General features: G+C 40.7%; 1 protein-coding gene across 1 annotated transcript in view; it reads right to left on the bottom strand.

The window, feature by feature from the left end:
• Nucleotides 1-17411, bottom strand: part of Lurap1l (leucine rich adaptor protein 1 like) — a 43376-nt gene extending 25965 nt beyond the window's left edge. Inside the window, exon 1 of the mRNA XM_059255950.1 lies at nucleotides 16455-17411. Within this exon, the coding sequence (XP_059111933.1) occupies nucleotides 16455-16745 (291 nt within the window). The 5' untranslated portion in view covers nucleotides 16746-17411. The remainder of the gene's footprint in view (nucleotides 1-16454) is intronic.
• Between the last annotated feature and the right edge of the window lie 3637 nt (nucleotides 17412-21048).

The raw sequence follows: 21048 nt of genomic DNA, 5'->3' as shown, positions 1-21048 counted from the left end.
ACACATAAAATAAATCTTTTTTTAAAGGACAGTTACATGGGGAAAACTTGTAAAAAAAAAAAAAAAATCAAGCAAAGGACTTGGCTCCCAAAAAGGTAAAGATAGAAATGACGAAGTATATCTTCTACAATAAAAACAACTGCAGAGGAAAAACATTCAAATAAAATGAAAATGCCACTAATAAAATAATGCAGTCTGGGCAGCATAATCATCTTTTTGCTCCCGCTATTAGTGGAGAATTATGAATCTACATCATTAGGATGATTGAAACATTTAATTTTTCTCTAGAAAACTTCAATAAGGTAACCTGGGCAACTTTAATTTATTGACATCATATTATGAAACTACAAAATCATTATAATAGTGGGATTATAGTCAATAGGAAGAAAACAAATATTTTTGAAATATTTGTATCATATAAAAGTTTAATAGTCCTATTTTGTTTCTATTCTTGTTCCAAAAATATACTGTCATGTTTTACTTTACTGCACATTTTATTCCTCAATAATCAACAATGTTTTCTTGTTATGGCAAGTTCAAAGATATGTCTTTTCAAGATACTAGATACAAAACACATGGAAACTGTTTTTCTCTGAAGAAAAGAAATAAAAGAAAATGAGCAAGCATGCAAAAACACCCCATCTGAATTGTATAAATTCTCTAAAACAGCAGCTATAATTGGTCATTGTCATCTATTCAGCCATACAAAAACTTCTTAGTCTGGCACTCTCTCATTTAAGATTATCCCACCTTTTTATTAATCTCATTTTCATTAACTCTTAACACAGCCATACATCTGTCTCGGTCATTAAGGTTTCACAGTTAATTCATGCTTCCCCCTACCTCCGATTTGCTCAAGCTATTTAAACAATCACACCTCTGAATCAGCTGTTGCCCTTCCAAGTTCCTCCTCAGAGGGGTAATCTAACAAATGAGCTATTTTATTATTAATCTGTTTCTAATACTGAACTCTTGTACTCTGTTAGATTCTAAAGGTGAATAAACTAAATATGGTTCTAGCTATGAGAGAATGTGTCATCTATTGAGAGATCCAAAAAGGAAGAAAAATCAAAAGCAATACTAAGTAAAATGTATTGAATCGTCTGACCGTCATTATAATAAGTTGGAATTAACTACCTGTAATGTGGGAGTTAAGATGGGAAGGGAGCAAGAGCCAGCCAGGCAAAGGGAGCTAAGCCCGCGGATGACAAGAGGCTAGAACGCTTGGAAGGGGCTGAAGAAGGGAAATGGGGCTCCAGTTGCAAATTAAGATACAAATATATAGCTCCTGGGCCCAGCATCAGATAAACAGCTATGAAATAATAATTTTCTTTATAAAAAACATACACTTTATTACAAATCATGAGACCTTTGAGCTTCGACACAAATTTTCAATACCATAGAAATTAAATTGTTTAATAGTAGCCCCATGCCTTATTACCTGATTCACTTGTAAATTACTTGAACCTTATGTCTCCAGTGTTACCTGTATTGCTTATGGGGCTTAGCACAGGAAATGATACTGCCAATACCTAAAAATATGTGCTGTGTTTACTTCATGCCTTCTATTGAAACATTTCCTGAGGTGGAGATACGAAGCCTCATCTAGGGAACATATTTACACTGTTAAATGGTGTGCTGGTGAGTTTTCATCTGTGTCTGATCCAACAAGAAGTGAGGATTTGGAAATACAAGTTGCTTCATTTTACTGCAACAAAACCGAGTCAGTGATAGAAAAAAAAAAAAGTCCTAACAGTACATTCCTCTGTAAAAATTGGGTGAAATCCAAATGGAATCCATTTGTCTCGAGACTGAATGCAAACAAACATGACCCAACACTTCATGTGGTGAAACTGCAGAGCATTCCCAGTAGTGATGCTGGACTTTTGGAATCAGAGTGTAAATGGAAATGCATTTCCTCTATTTATATTGGCCAAGCCCTTACACCTGGAACAACCAGTTCTGGAAGTGGGAAAGCTGGCCTGTCTTTATCAGTGTGAACTCTCTCCATTTCTGTATCTCCATTTCCAACTCAGCAACTTGAGCCTTTGCTATTGCTCCTAAGAGAGTTAACTAACTGTGAATGGCTATGTGTAACAGTCACAGAGCAGGCAAGAGTCCCTTTGGCCGACTTGATTACTGGCGCCAAGGAAGACATGGAAAGCTCTGACAGCCATACTCAGAACTCATAACAGGAACCTAAATCAATGCAGACATCTGAGCAAATAGTTTCATCTAGTTCCCAGAACAGCAATGGAGAATAGAGATTTCATTTTCCCTTGGTATGAATTACTACGACATGTATAGGTTGATATGGTGATGGCTTATAATCAAGCAAGTTGCTTCTTTGGTTTGAGTACCTCCCTCTCTGTAACTTGCCTAACAAAACAGTTCACAGACTACTCATTCTGTTTAAACACAAGGGGATGATGTTGTTCCTTTATCTTTCATTCAGATTATAATTACTGAATACCTTCTGTAGAGCAAAATCTTCCCATTAGCCTTTCAAGATTTCACATGGATTGAATGCTTTAGTGAAGATAGGACTTTCTGGAACAGAACTGGCATAAACCAAGCAGGAAGAGAAATTTCTGGCATGCTGTTCTGAGGCCTTTCTCATGCTTTAGGCAGACCAACTTGTATCATCTAACTCAGGAGTGCTCAACCTTCCTAATGCTGTGACCCTTTAATACAGCTTTTTTACGTTGTGGTGACCCCAACCATAAAATTATTTTCCTTGCTATTTCATAAGTGTAATTTTACTACTGTTATGAATTATAATGTAAATATCTGACATGCAACCCATTTGGGTGTGGCAACCTACAGGTTGAGAACCATTGATTGCACACTGGTCTCTGGTAGGCTTCTGTGAGGCAGGTCCTAGAGGCATTCTGTCACAAAAACTTCTAAGAGCAAATTTGAATTCAGTGGAAAAGAGTTAAATAAGCCAGCAATTGTTTCATTATTGTGCAATAGACACAGGAGGGAAAAAAAAAAAAAAAGACACCCACCCCAACCCCCTCGCAAATGAATGTCTGCCTTGGGAAGTACTCACTAAGTTATTGAGAATCATAGCAACACAGCAATATCAATCATACTTGCAGTCTTTAGGGATTTAAAAATGTTTACGTGCTTGTGCGCGCACGCACATGTGGTATGTGTAGAAAGTGGGAGAAGGAAGAGAATGAGAAGGTTTAAGGGACACAGGGTAAGTACAATGCATTGGTTTGGGCCCAGTTTTTCACAACTCTTATGAGAAGACTAAAATATTAAAAAAACACATTATTTTTAAATGCATGCTGCATATTTAGAATTTTTCCAGTAGAGGATTTGAATTAGAAAGACTGATTATAGGCAGGAAAATTCCAGGCAGTGGTACTTCTCAAAAGGCAAAGACTGATGTCTCTGGGAAAGGCAGTATTCACACAGCTGTGTGCAGACAAAAATATCCAGAAGGGAATATACAGTTCCTGCTTTAGTTACAACACTACATTATGTGATGACCATTTAAAATCTTTCTAATTAATACAGTTTCAAATGAAGACACACATACACAAATAGATTGATTCAACGAAACTTGTACCAATATTATGATCCTATTGAGAACATTCAAGAAATCTAGTGTTCCTCTTTCTATTCATTCATCTTTCCCATGTGGACCTTGCTTATGTAAAGGTCACTACCAGTTTGTTGTTTTAAACACCTCAGATACAATGTGCCCCAGCCACACTGCCCTTGTAATGTCCTAGTTCCAGACTGAACACCAAGCCAAGGACAGTCAGAGAATTCATACTCTAATGCTTCCTAGCTCTCAAGTGAGCCTATCAAATTAAATGATTACTCATTTTCAGCTAAAAATGTGCAAAAATTTGCACAGTGCATCTGTATTTGTCTATGTGTACCAAATTATATGAATTCTAATCTTTGTGTGAATGTTGGGGGCGGGGGGAGGGGGTGGTAATGTGTGTGGTGTGTGGTATGTTAAATTGTCTCTTTACCCTGAAACCTCAAAATATCATTACAGAGCATGATACGATGGCAGAACTGGATGCATGTGCTCTCTGTACACAGGCAAGGAAGAGCAACTCCGTTCCATGCTGTGCTCTGTGAACACTCTTAGGCACATGGCTGCTGAGATTGGCTGCAGGTGAGGACAGCGTGGGACCTACAACCAAGTACAAATTCCCTAACACTCTTTCAAAGCAGGTAGAAAATAGTCATTTTAGTGTCTTATGCCTATTACCACAATCACAGACAGCAGAAAGATGTTGCGCTCTCTAATCGAGAGCCTCGTTCCAAATGACTGGGTCTGGCTGGTGTCAGCCAAAGGAGGTAGGCGAAGGAGGCAGTGCTGGTGCACTCCACACATGAAAGCTGGAAACCGACTGAGGTAGACTTGAATTCACATTTAGCCCTAAGTAAATGTCTAGGCCTTTCGGAAACACAAGCATCAAACTCATTGGTCATAGCGGTGACCTAGAATTGACTATACTGTAGGATACAGGATCTGACGCTGCCACGTCAGGAGCGTGTCAAATGAAGTCACATCTGTGTAATTTTGTCAGACTTTCACCCCATGGAAACCTTTTACCAGAGGTTCATGAATCTTTTGAACAATAACTTTATTTCCCACTAGAAAGATTTTCGTCAGTTCAGACTTTATCTGCCTATAACTCATTAAGTTTTAAGTGTGACTAAAATCACTGATCTAAGTGGGTTATCTTTGCAGTGCGATTTTAGAGTCACATGGTAGCGACAGAGGACTAAAGTACAGGTTCTGATTCTCGTCCATGAGTCATGTATAAGCCTAAAAAGAAGCTTTCCTGTGCCCTTAATTATTTCTAATCCTCTAGTCTTGACAAGGACTATTTTTCTCTCTAAAAGCCTTTATTTAATCGTTTTCAGTGGGACTAATGCTTTTTCCTCAACCACTCTAGCCAGCAGTATTCAGGCTATCATGAGCACTGGGTAGAATGTTTTGCAACTACCTCAGAGTACTTATTAATCCCATTATTACTCACTCAGAATGGCCCGGATGCTGGACACAGAGTTATTTTAGTTACACTTTTTGACTTTTGCTTTGCTTGCATTTGTTTATGACTGTCCCTGGTTCTTCCCTCTTTTTTTTTTTTTCTTCTGGTATTTTTGAGACAAGGTTTCTCTGTGTAGCTTTGCACCTTTCCTGGAACTCACTCTGTAGCCCAGGCTGGCCTCAAACTCACAGAGATCCGCCTGCCTCTGCCTCCCAAGTGCTGGGATTAAGGGCGTGCACCATCACCACCTGACTAGGTTCTTCCCTCTTGAAGGAAGAAAGTATTTAATTTCTTTGTTGTTGTTGTTTTAATTTTATAGGAGCCCACAGTTGAGAGACTTTGGGTATTTTAAAGAGACTGCACTTTCAAATTTTTGTGTTTGAATTTTAAAGATTGTGGGACTTTTGATGTTATACTATGGTTTATAGTATGATGTTAACATCATATCTTGGGGATAAACAGGCAAGGACTATGATTTAATAGAGATATGTTTGTGTGTCAAGTTGACAGGGTTCAGTTGTGCTGTTTGTTTGTTTGTTGTCAATTTGATACAAGCTAGGAAGAAAGGATTTCAATTGAGGAGTTGCCTCCCCATCAGACTGGCCTGTAAATCTGGGGACACTTTCTTGATTCAGGATTGATGTGGGAGGGCCCAGCTCACTCTGGGTGATTCCAGCCCTGGGTAGGTGGTCCTGGATTGTATAAAAAAAAGAAAGCTGAGCAAGCTGTGGAGAGCAAGTAATGCTTCTCCATGGCCTCTGCTTCAGTTCCTGCTTTCAGGTTCCTGCCTTGAGTTCCTGCCCTGACTTCTCTTCATGATGGACTACAAGCTGTGAGAAGAAGCAACCCCTTCCCTCCCTAAGTTGCCTTTGATCATGTGTCTTTTCATAGCAACAGAAAGCAAGTGAGTATAGTATATATTCATTCCATTGGTTCTGCTCCTCTAGAAAACTCTAACCAATATAATATGTGTATATAATCAACTTCTCTAGTCCATAAATTTAGAACATATTAATAATATTAAATGTCAACAATACTTACTATATTAATAATAGCTCAAAATTTCTATCTTATGTACATACATAACCTACTTGTCATTATCGATGATTTAGATTATTCAGCTCTCTTTTTTTAATGTACACGTTTGTATGAGGGTATACATGTTGCACATGTTTGTATATAGGTAAGGGCATGTGTATTGTGGATACATATGGAGGAAAACCAACCTCTGTCATCCTCGAGAATGCCATATGCTTCCTTTAACACAGGGCTTCTCAGTGTCCAGGAAATGATGAAGTAAGTTAGACTGGCTAGCCAGGATCTTCCTTGGTCTTTCTTTTTAGCTCTGGGATTACAGTCATGCACCATCATGCCAGGCATTTTTATGTGCGTTCTTGGGATTTAACTCTGGTTCATTAGGCAAATGCTAAACAAATTGAACTATCTCTGTTTTGTTGGGATTTTAGTAATGACACACAGTGATAAATGTACACACAAATTTATGTACTTTTACACAAATTTATGATGATTTCTTTTGGATAAATTTCTGCAGCACTGCTGATGCCAGAATTAGTAGGTTATAAAGGGAGTACATTTTTTTTGTTTGTTTTTTGTTTTTTGTTTTTCGAGACAGGGTTTCTCTGTATAGCTTTGCGCTTTTCCTGGAACTCACTTGGTAGTCCAGGCTGGCCTCGAACTCACAGAGATCCGCCTGGCTCTGCCTCCCGAGTGCTGGGATTAAAGGCGTGCGCCGCCGCCACCACCACCCAGCTTGTTTTTTCTTTTTTTAAATAATATTATCAAGCTCATCAAGGTACTTTTACACCCCACCCACAGCAAAGCATCAGTGACCATTTCTTCCAGTGTACAAGGCAGCACATTGGCACTCTCTTCTTTTTGCAAACAAGCATCAAATTTTATTGCTATTAGTCTCTAATGGCACAACATAATCACAACACCCTAAGTATCCTTTAAAGCAACATGTATGTATGATAGATAATAGGTAGATAGATGATAGACAGATGAACAGATATAGATGAGAAAGAGAGAGAGAGAGAGACAGACAAATGATTGATACGATTATTGATTGGTTGAACCTAGAAAAATAGCTGCATCATGAGCTGCTAAGAGTCATGTATACAGCTGAGCATGATGGCACATGCCTTTAACCCCAGTTCTCTGGATGCATAGTTAGGCGGATCCCTGTGAGTTCAAGGGCAGTCTTGTCTACATAGACATTTACACACCAGCTAGGGCTACATAGTAAGACTCTGATGTATTAAAAATCTCTTCACACTGGTACTCCTGGTATCAAAACTTGCTTTAGATTCATCTGGAGCTCCAGTTTGTGTTCAATTCATTTACTCATTCATCCATCTTTCTTTCTCTCTCTCTCTCTCTCTCTCCCCTCTCTCTCCAACAGAGATCAATATTGAGTGATTTTCTCTATTGTTCTCCACCATATTTGGGGAACAGGGTCCTGCAGAGAACCTGGAATTCACTAACTTAGCTAGACTATGGGGCCAGCAAACTGTATGGATCCTCCTCTCTCTGTCCTACCCCTCACCCCGCCCGAGGGTGGGCTTTACCGGGGAAGCTCTAAATTCAGGTCCTCAGGCTTGCTCAGAAAGCACTTTATGGATTGTGCCACCTTCCCAGATCCTGCCTGTGTTTAAAAGCCCCTTCTGAAATCTACCAAGGCTCTGCCAAAGTAGAGGGCAAAAGTCAATAACAAAAGTGTGGGATTGAAAGAAAAAACAAGGGTCTGGGAGACAGCTCTGCTGTTATGAGTAATTATTGCTCTTTCAGAGATTTGGTTCCCATCACCTACATGATGGCTCACAACTCTCTGGACCTCCAGTTCCAGCGGGTCCAGGAGACCCAATGCCTCTGACTGACACTAACTATTGTTAAGGAATAACAAAGACTTTCACCAGGAATCTCAGTTCCACAGTTGTGTCTTAAAAACTCAAGTCTTGATGCAGGAAAACATCTTTTAAAGGTGACTCACTTCAATGGAAGATGATAGGAGGTTTATTTTTATGTCAGAACAGGATGGGCAGGCACTATGAGTTTCAAATTCCCACACAATTTGTAGTATCTTTTAAACAGCATGCTTCTGTTACACAACCAGAAAGGAAGAAAGTTCTTTTCTTCCAGAAAATGTTCTTAGGAAAGGTGTGGTGGTACATTCCTTTAACTAGAGCACTTGAGAGGTACAGTTGTGACTCTGTGAGTTTGAGGCTAGCCATGGTTACACAGTGAAACTCTGTCTCAAAAAGAGAGAGAGAGAGAGAGAGAGAGAGAGAGGAAGAAGAAGAAGAAGAAGAAGAAGAAGAAGAAGAAGAAGAAGAAGAAGAAGAAGAAGAAGAAGAAGAAGGAAGGAAGGAAGAAAGAAAGAAAGAAAGAAAGAAAGAAAGAAAGAAAGAAAGAAAGAAAGAAAGAAAGAAAGAAAGAAAGAAAGGTACATTATTGGATGAGAAAGATGGCCCAGCAGCAGCTTTGATAACCTGAGTTAAATCTCCAGGACCTACTTGGTAGAAAATTGATTCCTACAAGTTGTCCTCTATCACACACACACACACACACACATACACACACACACACATACACACACACACACTACACATAATTTTTTTTTAAATTTAAGAAAATGTTCTTTATCTGTGTCAATAATTCCAAAGCACATTCTTCAGTTTTGGGTAGGACATTAGTTTGTGGAAATGTGATGGTTTTCAAGTGATATATTTACCTTCAATGAACTTATAGCAAAATGGCATTAGTGCTACTGTCAACCTTAGTGCCGCTCCTTAAGGAAGCATATCTCAGAAGATTTACTTAGTACATTAAGAATGCTAACGTTCTGTGGCAAAATGACAGAAGCAGCTGAATCCAATAAAGAACTAAAATCAAAAGGACATGACTGCCTCTAGGTATGGTAGAGGAGAAAGTTTATTGTATATTAAAGGGAGAGTATAACCAGATGCAGGGACATCTGGGAGAGTCCAGGGTGAGCCTGACCCTGAGCCATGTGAGGAGAGGTGGGAAGGGGAGAGTCAGATCAAGAGCCTAGGAGGTTAAAGGGTAGACAAAAGACTAGGTAAACAAAATGGTTGGATTATATAGGGAAGGGCAGCTGGAGTAAGGCATTCCAGCCTCTGGACTGGAGAAGTTCAGGCTGGGTATTCCAGCCATACCCTATGACAGGTAGGGACTGGGGGATGCAGGGAGAACCTGGCATCCAGGTCCACTTTGATACGTTAAATTGGCACCTCAACTCTTTGTCCCAGGTTTGAGACCTAACAACAGCTACTGCTGGGAACTAGCTGTCCTTCAGGTCTTTATCCCTAGGTTACACCCTTAATTTGCATGGTTGCCAGCAACACCTGAGGGGCTCATCCTCATGGGTCACCTCCACAGCCAGGATCCCCGGTCTCCAGTGTGGCATCTGGCACCGGCTGACATGTTGGTTTGTGATTTTTTTCAGACCCAATTATTTTCCCACTTTATCTTTCCAACCATCTTGAGAACTCATTAAAGAAAACGCCTTCCACTTCCCAGCATCTACCAGAAGGGATCAAAGTGATAAAAGTCTCCTTGCCCACACTGAAGTGTACCCGAAGCAAATGCGAAGTTAATTTAATGAAATTAAAGTCTGCTTTTCAGGGAATTTTGAAGTTTTTGTTTTGTTTTTTGTTTTTTAAGTTACAAAAAGCAAAGAAGCCATTTAAAATGGCAGGGACATAGTAAAACTCAGTAAGAAAAGTCTCCATGAAAGTCAAATACAAATCTGTTTTCAAGATTTTTTTTCAAACACTTTTAAATTGTTTCAGTACCTTTTATGAATTTGTTTTTCAAAAAATTTTAGCTTTATTTATTTTATTTGATATGTTGGAATGTTTTGCCTGCATGTATGTATGTATATGGGTGCTGGAAACCCGAAACTGAGTTCTCTGCAGAAGCAGCAATTGCTCTTAACTGCTGGGGTGCTTCTTGAGCCCCATTTTTCTTTATATGTGTATTTGTGTCGAGTCCAAGGTATTGCTCTGAAAACTTTATTAAAACAAAAGTTGACAATCAGTTGCAGCATGTGACTATGTTATAGTAAGAAAGTCTAAGTTAACTACCTTCAGATTTCTATGTTCACAGATACTGAAATCTGCAAACTATGGCCCCAGATATGGAAATCAGGACACAGTGTTTTCAAGTCAGCTTTCACAATGGCACCACCCTACTTAAAGACTGCAAAGTGTCTCCACTTGAGATGGCCCTGACTGGGATCCAGATTGTCACTTCCACAGTCAGTGCATGTCTTAGTCCACGAAACACTTTGATTTTCCAGCTCCTCTAGATAGGCAAGCTTAGGAATATACATTAGACCCTTGTAACTTCCATTTCTTACCCTTTGCTGATTGCCTCCATTATCTTCTGCGTTTTAAACTCACTACAGGGTACATCAATGGAAATGGTTTTTGTTCTCAAGTTAGATGTATGACACAGACATTTTGATATTTCAATCAAATTTATACAACAATCTCTTGAATAACTTGTAAAGAAAGAGTATGGTATACACTAGATTACTAACTAAGTGCTTGAAAAATGATAGACATTATTTATATTTATTGGAAGATTTCAGATATTATGAGATTATAAAGTGTAGTCATATTTAATAACCAGTGAAGTCCTCATTTTTAAACTCTTCAAAATGAGTCTTTTTGTATACTGTGGAAAGAAAGCTCCAAAACAGAATCCAAACAAAGTCCACAGTCTCTCAAAACTTACTTTAAAAACAAACAAACAAACAAACAAACAGACTGACAGACAGATAAAAATAAAACATATTATTGTATATGTATACATATATGATGTGTATGAGGGTAATGGCATGTACCACGGTGTGTGTGTGTGTGTGTGTGTGTGTGTGTGTGTGTGTGTATGTGTGTGTGTAGATCAGGAGACAATTGTTAGAGACAGTCAGCTCCTTCTACAAGTAGGTTCCAAACTTGAACTCAGGTTGTCAGGCTGAGAGGCAAATGCCCTTACACACTGAGCCATCTCAAGGGCCCCAAGACTGAGTATTTAAGGATGGCATTTTGTTCTAGATCCCTAAGGTCAAAGGCAGGAGTAACACAGACATAATTGCTAATTGGTAAAAGAATCCATCCTTCCAACAACCCTACCATATACCCTGAGGGCTTGTTTTGTGGGTTTATCATTTTATGAGGTACTGAGATATCACAGATTTACAGAGCTAAACCATTTTTTAAAAGAAATTTCTGGGCCGGGCGGTGGTAGCGCACGCCTTTAATCCCAGCACTGGGAGGCAGAGGCAGGCGGATCTTTGTGAGTTCGAGGCCAGCCTGGTCTCCAAAGCGAGTTCCAGGAAAGGCGCAAAGCTACACAGAGAAACCCTGTCTCGAAAAACACACACACACACACACACACACACACACACACACACACACACACACAAAGAAATTTCTGGAATACAGACTAGTGTAGGGAAAAAGACTACATGGAATCAGCTACCGTGAGTCCAAGTAATAATACTAGTCACTAGTTAACTGTGTGACCTTAGTCTGTGTCCTCAACCCATCTCTATGCCAAAAAAAAAATTGTTTTCAAACTGTGGATGAGAATATTTCCTTTGTTATAGTCTAACCTGAGGTACAAATGCTATGACACACACTAAAATGAACTGAAAAGTAGTGAACAAATACTATTGGGCAGATGTTGTTCACTCATCTATTTATTTTGTGGTGTTTCACTTTTGTTTTTGTTTTTGTTTTTTATGACAAGGTCTCACTGCTACCCAGTGGCTGGCCTGGAACTCACAGAGATCTGCCTGCCTCTGTTGTAGAATATTATTTTAACTGGGTGACCCAAAAGAGAAAGCCGGTTTCATGCCTCTGCCTCCCAAATGCTGCCAGCATTCACAGGCTTATTGGGTAGATTATGTATCAGAGGCCCAGCACCTACCTCCAGTTTCATAAGAAATTTCATGTGTAATTTTACATTCCTTTCTTATACTGTCAATGTCCTAATCTCTAAATTCAAAATAAGAACTATTTCTCATTGAAATCTTGGTTCCTTCCCCCGCAAAAGAAATCCTGAAGTGACTTAGAATTGGCCTATTGTATCCAATTATGCTTGCCAGTATCTTCACCAATATTTTCCTTACATGTGGCACCATGTGTATTGCTCAGAACGGTTTCACCTTCAAGGAGTTTGGCCGGAACCAGCTTCCTACCCTTCTTCAGTCTCTTCACTCGATTTTCTGCTTCCTAAACTACCTCCCTGATCTCTGAGAGCAGTGGCTACAACATTTAAAGACGAGAATGAAAGACGTTATCCATGGAGGAATGAAAAGAGGTGACAGAGATGAAGAGATAGTTCAGAGGCGTTCAATGGGAAATGCGCTTGCTGCACAAGTGTAAGGACCAGCATCTGGATCCTTAGCATCCACACAAACGCCAGATGCATTCATGTAATCGAGTGAACAAGCTGGCTAGCTAGACTAGCCAAATGGGCTAGCACTGCCTCCATATCAAAGGTGAAGACCTATGGAGGAAGACTTATGGTGTCAACCTACACATGCACTTGCCCACATACACACATACCCAGACACATGCAATCATGCTCAGATATAAATATATATATATGTGTGTGTGTATGTATACACACACACACACACACACATATATATATATATATATATACATACATACATACATATGTATGTATGTATGTATATATATGGGGGTTTAAAGAAAATAACAGAGATAATGATGAGATCATAGGTATATAAAACCTTAGGTGTTGAAACTAACTGCAAGTGTCTGCTGCTGCACGGTGTCCTTGAGGGTCCACTCACATATTCTAATAGGAAAAGAAGAAATGCCTAATTCTGGGAGATCCCTGGAAAGGCTTGTGCATCGCTAGAGTGTTTTGAGGAAGGAATGGTGAGGACAAGCAAAATAAAAACCTGGTAATTATACACCATCCAATCTATAAATAACTCAAAATAAGATGTGGGGTTGAGCCTACTACTAAGGAGGTTGACTCAGTGCTAGGCGATAGGACGGGAAGGTTGAGCCCAGGCTAGTTGTCTACTTCCTGTACTTTGGGAAGCTAGGAGGAGACAAAACGGACTGCAGAGCTGTATCCATCCCATCTTCACAGCAAAACCACTAACCAGCTCTACATAAGACAAGTTAGTCACTTTGCAATTATACCTAAGTAAGGATTTTGGATACCCACAAGAACAGCATAGAAATAGAGGGAAATGATGGCCTTCTTGACAAAGAAATATACCTCCACTGCCTTCTAAATTTCTGAACCCACTGAAAGATTTACTCAGTGGCGATCTTCATTAGAACACAAAGTTTATCACAAAGCATCTTTCTGACGTGAATTTTTCTCAGTCCCCAGACACTGAGACATCATAGAGAAAATATAAAGAAGTTTCATCAATCTGCTGTTGCTGTCCACTTGCCTTTTCAAAAATTAATGCCAGAGAGCTGGAGAGATGGTTCAGCCGTTAAGAGCACTTGTCCTTTCAGAGAACCAGTGTTCAGTTCTCAGTACCCAGATGGTGACTTACAACTATCTGTAATTCCAGTTCTGGGGTGTCAAACACCCTTTTCTGGCCTTTGAGAACACCACGTATGAATGCAGTGCAGACATTCATGAAGGCTAAACATTTATACGTGTAACAAAAATAAATCCTTTTTAAAAAACTGATACACCATGGCCATCCGAAATAGCAAGATATAGCTGAAAGAAAAGGATTTTTATCAACTTGGAAATTTCCATTAGAAAAAATAGATGTCTAGCAGATATTCTTAGTTGAAAATGATCAGTTTTCTTCATCCTGCAGAATTCGATACTACAAATAAAAGGCAAATAAGCACAAGGAATTTGAAAGCCCTTGGTAGACAAACTCACTGAAAAAAAGTGTTCTTACAACTATGATTTGATTTGTGAGAGTGTACATACGTGTGCATGTGACACCATAGTGCTAGTGTGGAGGTCAGAGTGCGGCTTGCAGGAGCTGATTATCCCAGTGAGCCCTGGGTATCAGGTCATCAGGCTCAGGGGCAAGAATCTTTACACCCTCACCAACTGGATCAGGCCCTCTGAGTGGGTGAGACAGTTGATTGGCCTGATCTGTTTGGGAAGCATCCAGGCAGTGGCACCTGGTCCTGTGCTCACTGCATGAGTCGGCTGTTTGAAACCTGGGGCCTATGCAGGGTCCCTTGGCTCGGCCTGGGAGGAGGGGACTGGACCTACCTGGACTGAGTCCACCAGGTTGATCTCAGTCTGTGGGGAAGGCTTTGCCCTGGAGGAGATTGGAATGGGGGGCGGGCTGGGGGGAAGGTGAGGGGGGGAGGGGGGAGAACAAGGGAATCTGTGGCTGATATGTAGAACTGAATTGTATTGCAAAATAAAAATTAAAAAAAAAAAGAAAAAGAAAAAAAAATGAGTAATATTTGTGGAAGTCAAGAGGGTATTGTGCATTGGGAAATACTGTAAATGTAGATAATCTTTCTAAAACTCTCCTAAGACACAATCTTTCACATACTTTACTTTTGTAGTAGATAATCAATATTCACACAGAAAACTGTCATTCTAAAGCAAGGGACAGAGCTGAGGACACAAAATGAAGACAAGTATTGTTTAACCCTGTCACGTGTATCTTTTTTAAAATAAAATATTCCACCATAAAAAAAAAAAAAGAATCTTTACACCCTCTAATGTCCAGAGTTTCCCAACCTTCTGAGTGCTGTGACTCTTTAATACAGTCCCTCATGTTGTGGTGATACCAACCATAAAATTACTTCCTTGCTACTTCATAACTGTAATTTTGCTACCATTATGAATCATAATGTAAATATCTGATATGCGACCCAAAGGGGTCGCGACCCACATATTGAGAACCTCTACTTGGACTAAAAGGTAACTGCAGTAATGACTCTGAACTTGGTAGAGGGTTGGAGTGCTTAAAGTCTAGGCAATCTCACTTCCCTTACTTCTGTATTTTATATTTCAGAACTCATTGCTTAGTAAGATATGGTAACTACTTAATAAATATTTGGAGAGATTAATATGCATAACTTGTATATGTGTATTTAGACATATTTAGTGAAATATGAATAGTAATAAAATAATTTGCGATGCAAAGATATATATTCTTACAAGCAGAAATGTATCATATATTTCAACGTTGGGAACATCTCAAGTGGTAAGCGAGTGTTTTAAGACATTAAGTCCTTAAGCAGACCATGTTTAGAGATTTAGTGAGGGTCTTTGGAGTGATGTTCTATAGTGTTTTAATAGGTCATGACCTCTGAAGACTGTCTTTTTGCTTGGGTTTTTTTTTTTTAACTAGTGTCTTCCAAACACAGAAAACGAGACTGGAAGGAAGCTGAGACGTGAGCTTAGACAGATAGGCTGCTTCTGTAAGAAGCCTTTCTCAAATCCCTCCCCCTCCTCCGCCCGCAGGACTGAGGGTCACAGTTGGAACCTTCCTCCCCTGCAAGTTGGTAGAAAATGCTATTGGTTGTGGACATTTTCTTCAGAAGACTTAGAAAGAGATAATTTCCTCCAATCAGCTCATCACTGTAAAGATAAAGTGAGATCTGAAAAGCCTAAGACTCGCCCAGGAGCTCAAGGCCAACAAATGAATGAATGCCTTAGTCTAACTAAGTACATCCGGAATAACGAGTCTTAGATCTACTTGACCCATTGTCCTAATCCGAGGTTAACAGAAATGGCAGAGAAAACAAGTGCTGACTGAGGACTAGAGGAAAGGGTAGGAGGCAGTCATTAACAAATCCCTGGGCTCGGGTCACCTGCTCTCCAGGATCAAAACAGTGAAACAAGCCATTCATAGGCACATCAAGGGCGAGTAGCCATTGTTTTCAGAACCAGCTGTGGAGAATCTACTCTACAGTGGCCTTGGGACAGCTGCAGCTGCTGCATCAAGGGGAGGGCGGGGGAGAGCAAACTACCGAGGCAGGCTGCAAGGACCCCGCCGCGCCACCTCCCGGACAACTGGGAGGCATTTCTGCCTTAAGTGCATTGGACTAAACCACCCTTTGAACCGACGCAAAGCATAAACTGCTCACAGCAGGCCCATACCCGCGGAGCAACTGCGGCCCTTCGGCAGGCTGGTGCGGGAGAATCCGCGGCTAGCAGCTGCAGAGTGGTGCGCAGCGAGTGACGCTATTAGAAAGTACAGCCGGCTGAGCGGCAAGAGCACCCGGTGACCGAGCAAAGTCCTCAGGGTTCAAGCTTAGCCGTAGTCTAGTCCAGAGGCGAGTTCCCGCTCTCCTCCCGGCCTTTCTCCCGGCTCCTGCGCCACCCTCCCGGGTCTCAGGCCCCCAGGTCCCCAGGTCGCCGCTGAAGCATCGCACTCACCATCTCCTGCCTGAGGACGTGCAGTTTGGTCTCCAGCCTCTCCAGGGCGCTGGGGTGGCTACGTCGTGGAGAGCCAGAGGCAGGGGAGGATGAAGAGGAGGAGGACACAGAGGGAGCGAAGCTGCTGCAGCTGCTGCTGCTACTGCAGCTCCCGCCAACCCCGCTGGGGTCCGCAGCCCCTTCTCGGGGCGCCGGCTCCTCCCCGCGCAGCGAGCGCGCTAGGCTCTCGGGCACTTTGCGTCCCAGCTTCAGCTCGATGTCTCTGAGGTCTGGCAGCGGGCCGTCTTCCATGACTCTTTGAGAGGGGCGACACTGACAGTCAAGGCAGAGGGCGCAAGGAGGCGGAGGCCTGGCGGACTCTGGAGCTCAGCAGTCGGCTCCCCGGGCCGGGCCTGGGTCCCCGCGGGCGCCGGTGCGCTCCATGCCTCGGGCGCAGTCGGCAGATCTGCACCCGGCCGCAGTTCCAGGTTCTGCCGCGCCGCAGCTAGCAAGATTAGCCAGATCGCTTCATTCTTTCCTCTCTGGCCACTCCACCTCCAAGTTGAGTTAATTGATACTGCAGAGAAGGGCAAAAGCTAGTACGTTATACCAAGAGACAGGAGAGGGCAACGGAACCTGCTCGATGGGGGAAAATTACCATTTCAAACTGTCCATTCACATCTCTGCGCCGTTCACAGTGCCCATCTGGTATTACACCACACAGAAAAACGATGTGGCCACACTCCTGGGTCGTTTCATTTTCCAGCCATATGTCTCCAAGGATCAGACTATCGTGGATCGTCGGGAGAAAAAAAAAATCTCTGGTCAATGGAAGAAGTGGGTTCGTCGTGTTTATATGCCGTATGGACGAATTTAAGAAAGGAAGAGATGGTTAGCTTAGCTGGGGTTTAAGGGCTCCCTGGTTGCGGCAGCAGGGTCCTCCCCATTTAGGCTGTCTCATCCAAGTCATTGTGTTCCTCTGAGCCTCGGAAACTTTAAACTCGGCTGGCAGGTGGACCAAACCAGGGCCAACCCTTGTACCGTATGTCACAGACAAGAAGAGCAGCAAAAAAAAAAAAAAAAAATCTCAATCTTGAAGCTACGGAACTGACTTGCAAGTCCTACTTCAACTGAGCACCCCCATATTAGGTTACTAAGTAAAAAGTTGTCCCACTACAACTACAACCTGTCAAACACATTTTTAAAATTAGGGGCAGAAGGATGGCTATATTTTATGTCATTTTTTGTCCCCCAAGCTTCCTAAAAGCCAATACGCTTAGCATTAGAAAACTGGCCCAATAATTCCCCAAAGAAGACCGAAAAGGTTTAATCAATCAATAATTCAATAAAGCAGGATAGTGGTGGCACATGCCTTTAATCCCAGCACTGGGGAGGCAGAGGCAGGAGGATCTCTGTGAGGCCAGCCTGATCTACAGAGTGAGTTCCAGGACATCCAAGGCTACACAGAGAAACCCTGTCCTGAAAAATAAAATAATAATAATAATAATAATAATAATAATAAATTTAGTGAAAATGTACAGTGAAATAATAATTGCTCAAGCAATATTCCAGTATACTACCACAAGCCAAAATGAAAAATAGACTAGCCAGATTTTATATATATATATATATATATATATATATATATATATATATATATATGCAAACACTGAGGTGTCAGTGAATTGAATTTCAAACAGAGAAGTTGCTGGATCCTTTCTCTTTAACTGTGGAAGAAAAACACTGAGAATAACTAGTGAAATCATACTTGTGTTCTTTGACAATTTCCCTATATTTTTCAGCTATTTAGGAAGACTCACAACTTTGTAAACTATTAATCCGCAATACTTCTGCCAAGTAAATTAGTACAAAGTACATAGGTTATAAGATAGCTTGAACATTGTATTTGTGTCAATGAGGGCTGAAAATACTATTTTCTACCCACTAAACTATAATTTTTGGTTTCTGTTGAAGTATTTCAAAGTTGAGGTTTTTTGTTTTGTTTTGTTTTTCTGGAACAACTAGATATTTGTGTCCTTGGTTCTTCTGGCCCCGCTTCCCATTCAGCTTCTGCATTCAAAATAACATAGATTAATGAGTTTGGAGTTTGTTTATATCATTCTCTCATCTAAGAAACCTTAAAAGGAGAGAAAACATAGCCTTCTGAATGAAATATCGCATGTCAGGAACAATGTTGTTGAAATTGTTTTGTCAATAAGCCAGAACTTCACGTGTTAACTCTTCTTCCAGAAATGAAAAAAAAAAGTGGTAAGTTAGGTGGCTCGTTTCAAAGTCAAAACCACCATTTATGGAATCAAAGGAGAACCAAATTAAACCTCAACTCTCCCATAAAACTGCATGCATTGTCTTAAAGCTGGCAAACCACAAGCTCATTGCATGAGGATTGCACCGTGGCATGTAATTATGGACGCCTCTCATTTGAGTCACGGACAGCTTTTCATTATAAACTCAAAGTCCAACTCAGAGCTGAGTGCAAAGCAAACCTCATGTGTTCCATATCCAGCTTGAACTTGGTTCGAAAAGTCATAAAATTATCAGTGGAGTACCTGTGCATACCTCAGACAGTAGTTGACGTTAACAATAACTTTAAAAAAAAAAAAAGATGTGCTATTCTTGCTTTTTAAGTAAGTCTGAAGGAGAATCTTCTAATACAAAGTGTGTTGTATATAGTTAACATTTTTCTTCCGGTGTAATATAAAGCAAATTTAAGCTTTCAAAGAAAAGGCTAGTTATGTTAAACTTCGAAAGGTTCTGTATGATGTCTTATGATATTTTTGTTAAAATAGAAATGTTTTGAAGGCTCATTTTCTTAATTTGGTGAACAACTGAGAACTAAAACCCTTCCTAGGCCTATAATAGAATATGGTAGGTTTATCTTCCCTAGGGTCTGATATGACGGTATTTCTCACTCTAAATTTCTGAAAATTGGATTCTTTTTTAACTTTTGGTCTTGAGCACATTTTCTTTTCATTTTAAAGATGTATGCATGAGAAAATGTGGGAGAGATTTGGCCAGTAGGTCTTGCCATGATGTGGGAAATTAGTCATAAGCAGCAGTGGTGGCTCTGGACCGGCTGTGGGCTGGGAGTGGCATCAGTAACAGAGCAAGAGGAAGCCAAGGAGAAGAAACACAAGGACAGAAGCGCTCTGACCCCACTCTTTTAACAGCTCCCGGCTTCTTCCTACTTAGCCACCTCAGTGCTATCCAAAACTCAGGCTGTTTACCCAAGCCTAAAGTACTGAAAAGCAGAACTGCAAAAACAATGAGTTTGGACAGTTTTTCTGCTTTCATAGGTGATAGGTCTGGGGACTGCTTTAGGTCTGAGCTATATTAGCCTTTCCACTTTATTAAAATGCATCAGCAAACTAAGAATGGACGTTAAACCATAGAAAACAGAGAGACTGAACTTCCTCTCCTGTTGGACTGTGTTCACAGAGAAGAACAGAGACCTTTTATTTATTATAGAAAATCCCTGTTGGTTAATTAAATAGGAGTATTTTTGGACTCAGATGACACGTTCTGAAAGAATGCCCTGGTCACAACAGACTGAGGTGAGGCATGCTTCACACATTCCTCACTGAGAACACTTCCTGGTCAGAGCCTGGGACTTAGAGCACAAGCCAACTCAGCAGGACTTGACTTTGTGTCTAGTACCACTCCTTAGTCTGCTGCTACCATTGCCGGTTAAACAAGAACAGCCTACCACCTTTGCTCTGGCACTGACTGAAAGTCCGCCCAGCTCCTGCTGGCACAGAGTTCAAGGACTTGGGCAGTCTCTTCCTGAGACTCCACTCCCCACCGTGCAAATGAAAATTAAGCTTCCAGCAGGGTCAGATTACCCTTAAGAGTTTTAGGAAGTAGCTATGTAATAGGTATCATGTTCTCTGGATCTTTGATTTAAATGCATAGAACTGCTGTGCCTGTAAATATTTTTGTTCAGCTTCTAGGTGGAACAAGGAAGATGTCATAGCAAAGCTAAAGAATGTTGACCTTACCCATACATAGAAGAATTACATGTCTGCTAAAGCCACTAAAGTTTTATCTGGACCATTTATAACATCATTTAATTTGCCTATGATTTTGTTGAAGGCTTGGAGCTGTTTACTGAGTAACATCATTTAGTTCACTGTCAGCTTGAGCAAGTTGTACATTTGAATGCCATAGCTATTGTCATCTATCTAAAAATCCATCTATCTGTCTACCTACCTACCTATCTAGGTTTTACCTTTTGTGTATCTGAAATGTTTCCCGTCTAAAGAGCACAGTGCCTTTAAATAGTACTCTTTGAAATCTAATTAATATTTATAATCAGAGCTAACCACTTCCTGAAGAGATTTAGTACATAATACTAAAAGTAGGTCACTAGCATCTAAGCCTCCCTTATCCCCTCTTTACAATCCTCGTCAAATCTCACTTGGCCATCCTTGCTTGTAGTAGTGCATAATTTTATCTTTCACGCTTTGCTCAGCTTTGTCACACTGGACAGATAGAGAAATCTTGGTACTTTCCTCTGTAGCCATTCCAGTGTGATTTACAGGATGACAATTTTGATTCTGTGTTGATAAATGTTTACAACAAGCTCCATGCAAATATG

Source organism: Peromyscus eremicus, chromosome 2, assembly GCF_949786415.1.
Source record: "Peromyscus eremicus chromosome 2, PerEre_H2_v1, whole genome shotgun sequence".
NCBI lineage: Eukaryota > Metazoa > Chordata > Mammalia > Rodentia > Cricetidae > Peromyscus > Peromyscus eremicus.
This window is presented reverse-complemented; position numbering and strand designations above follow the sequence as displayed.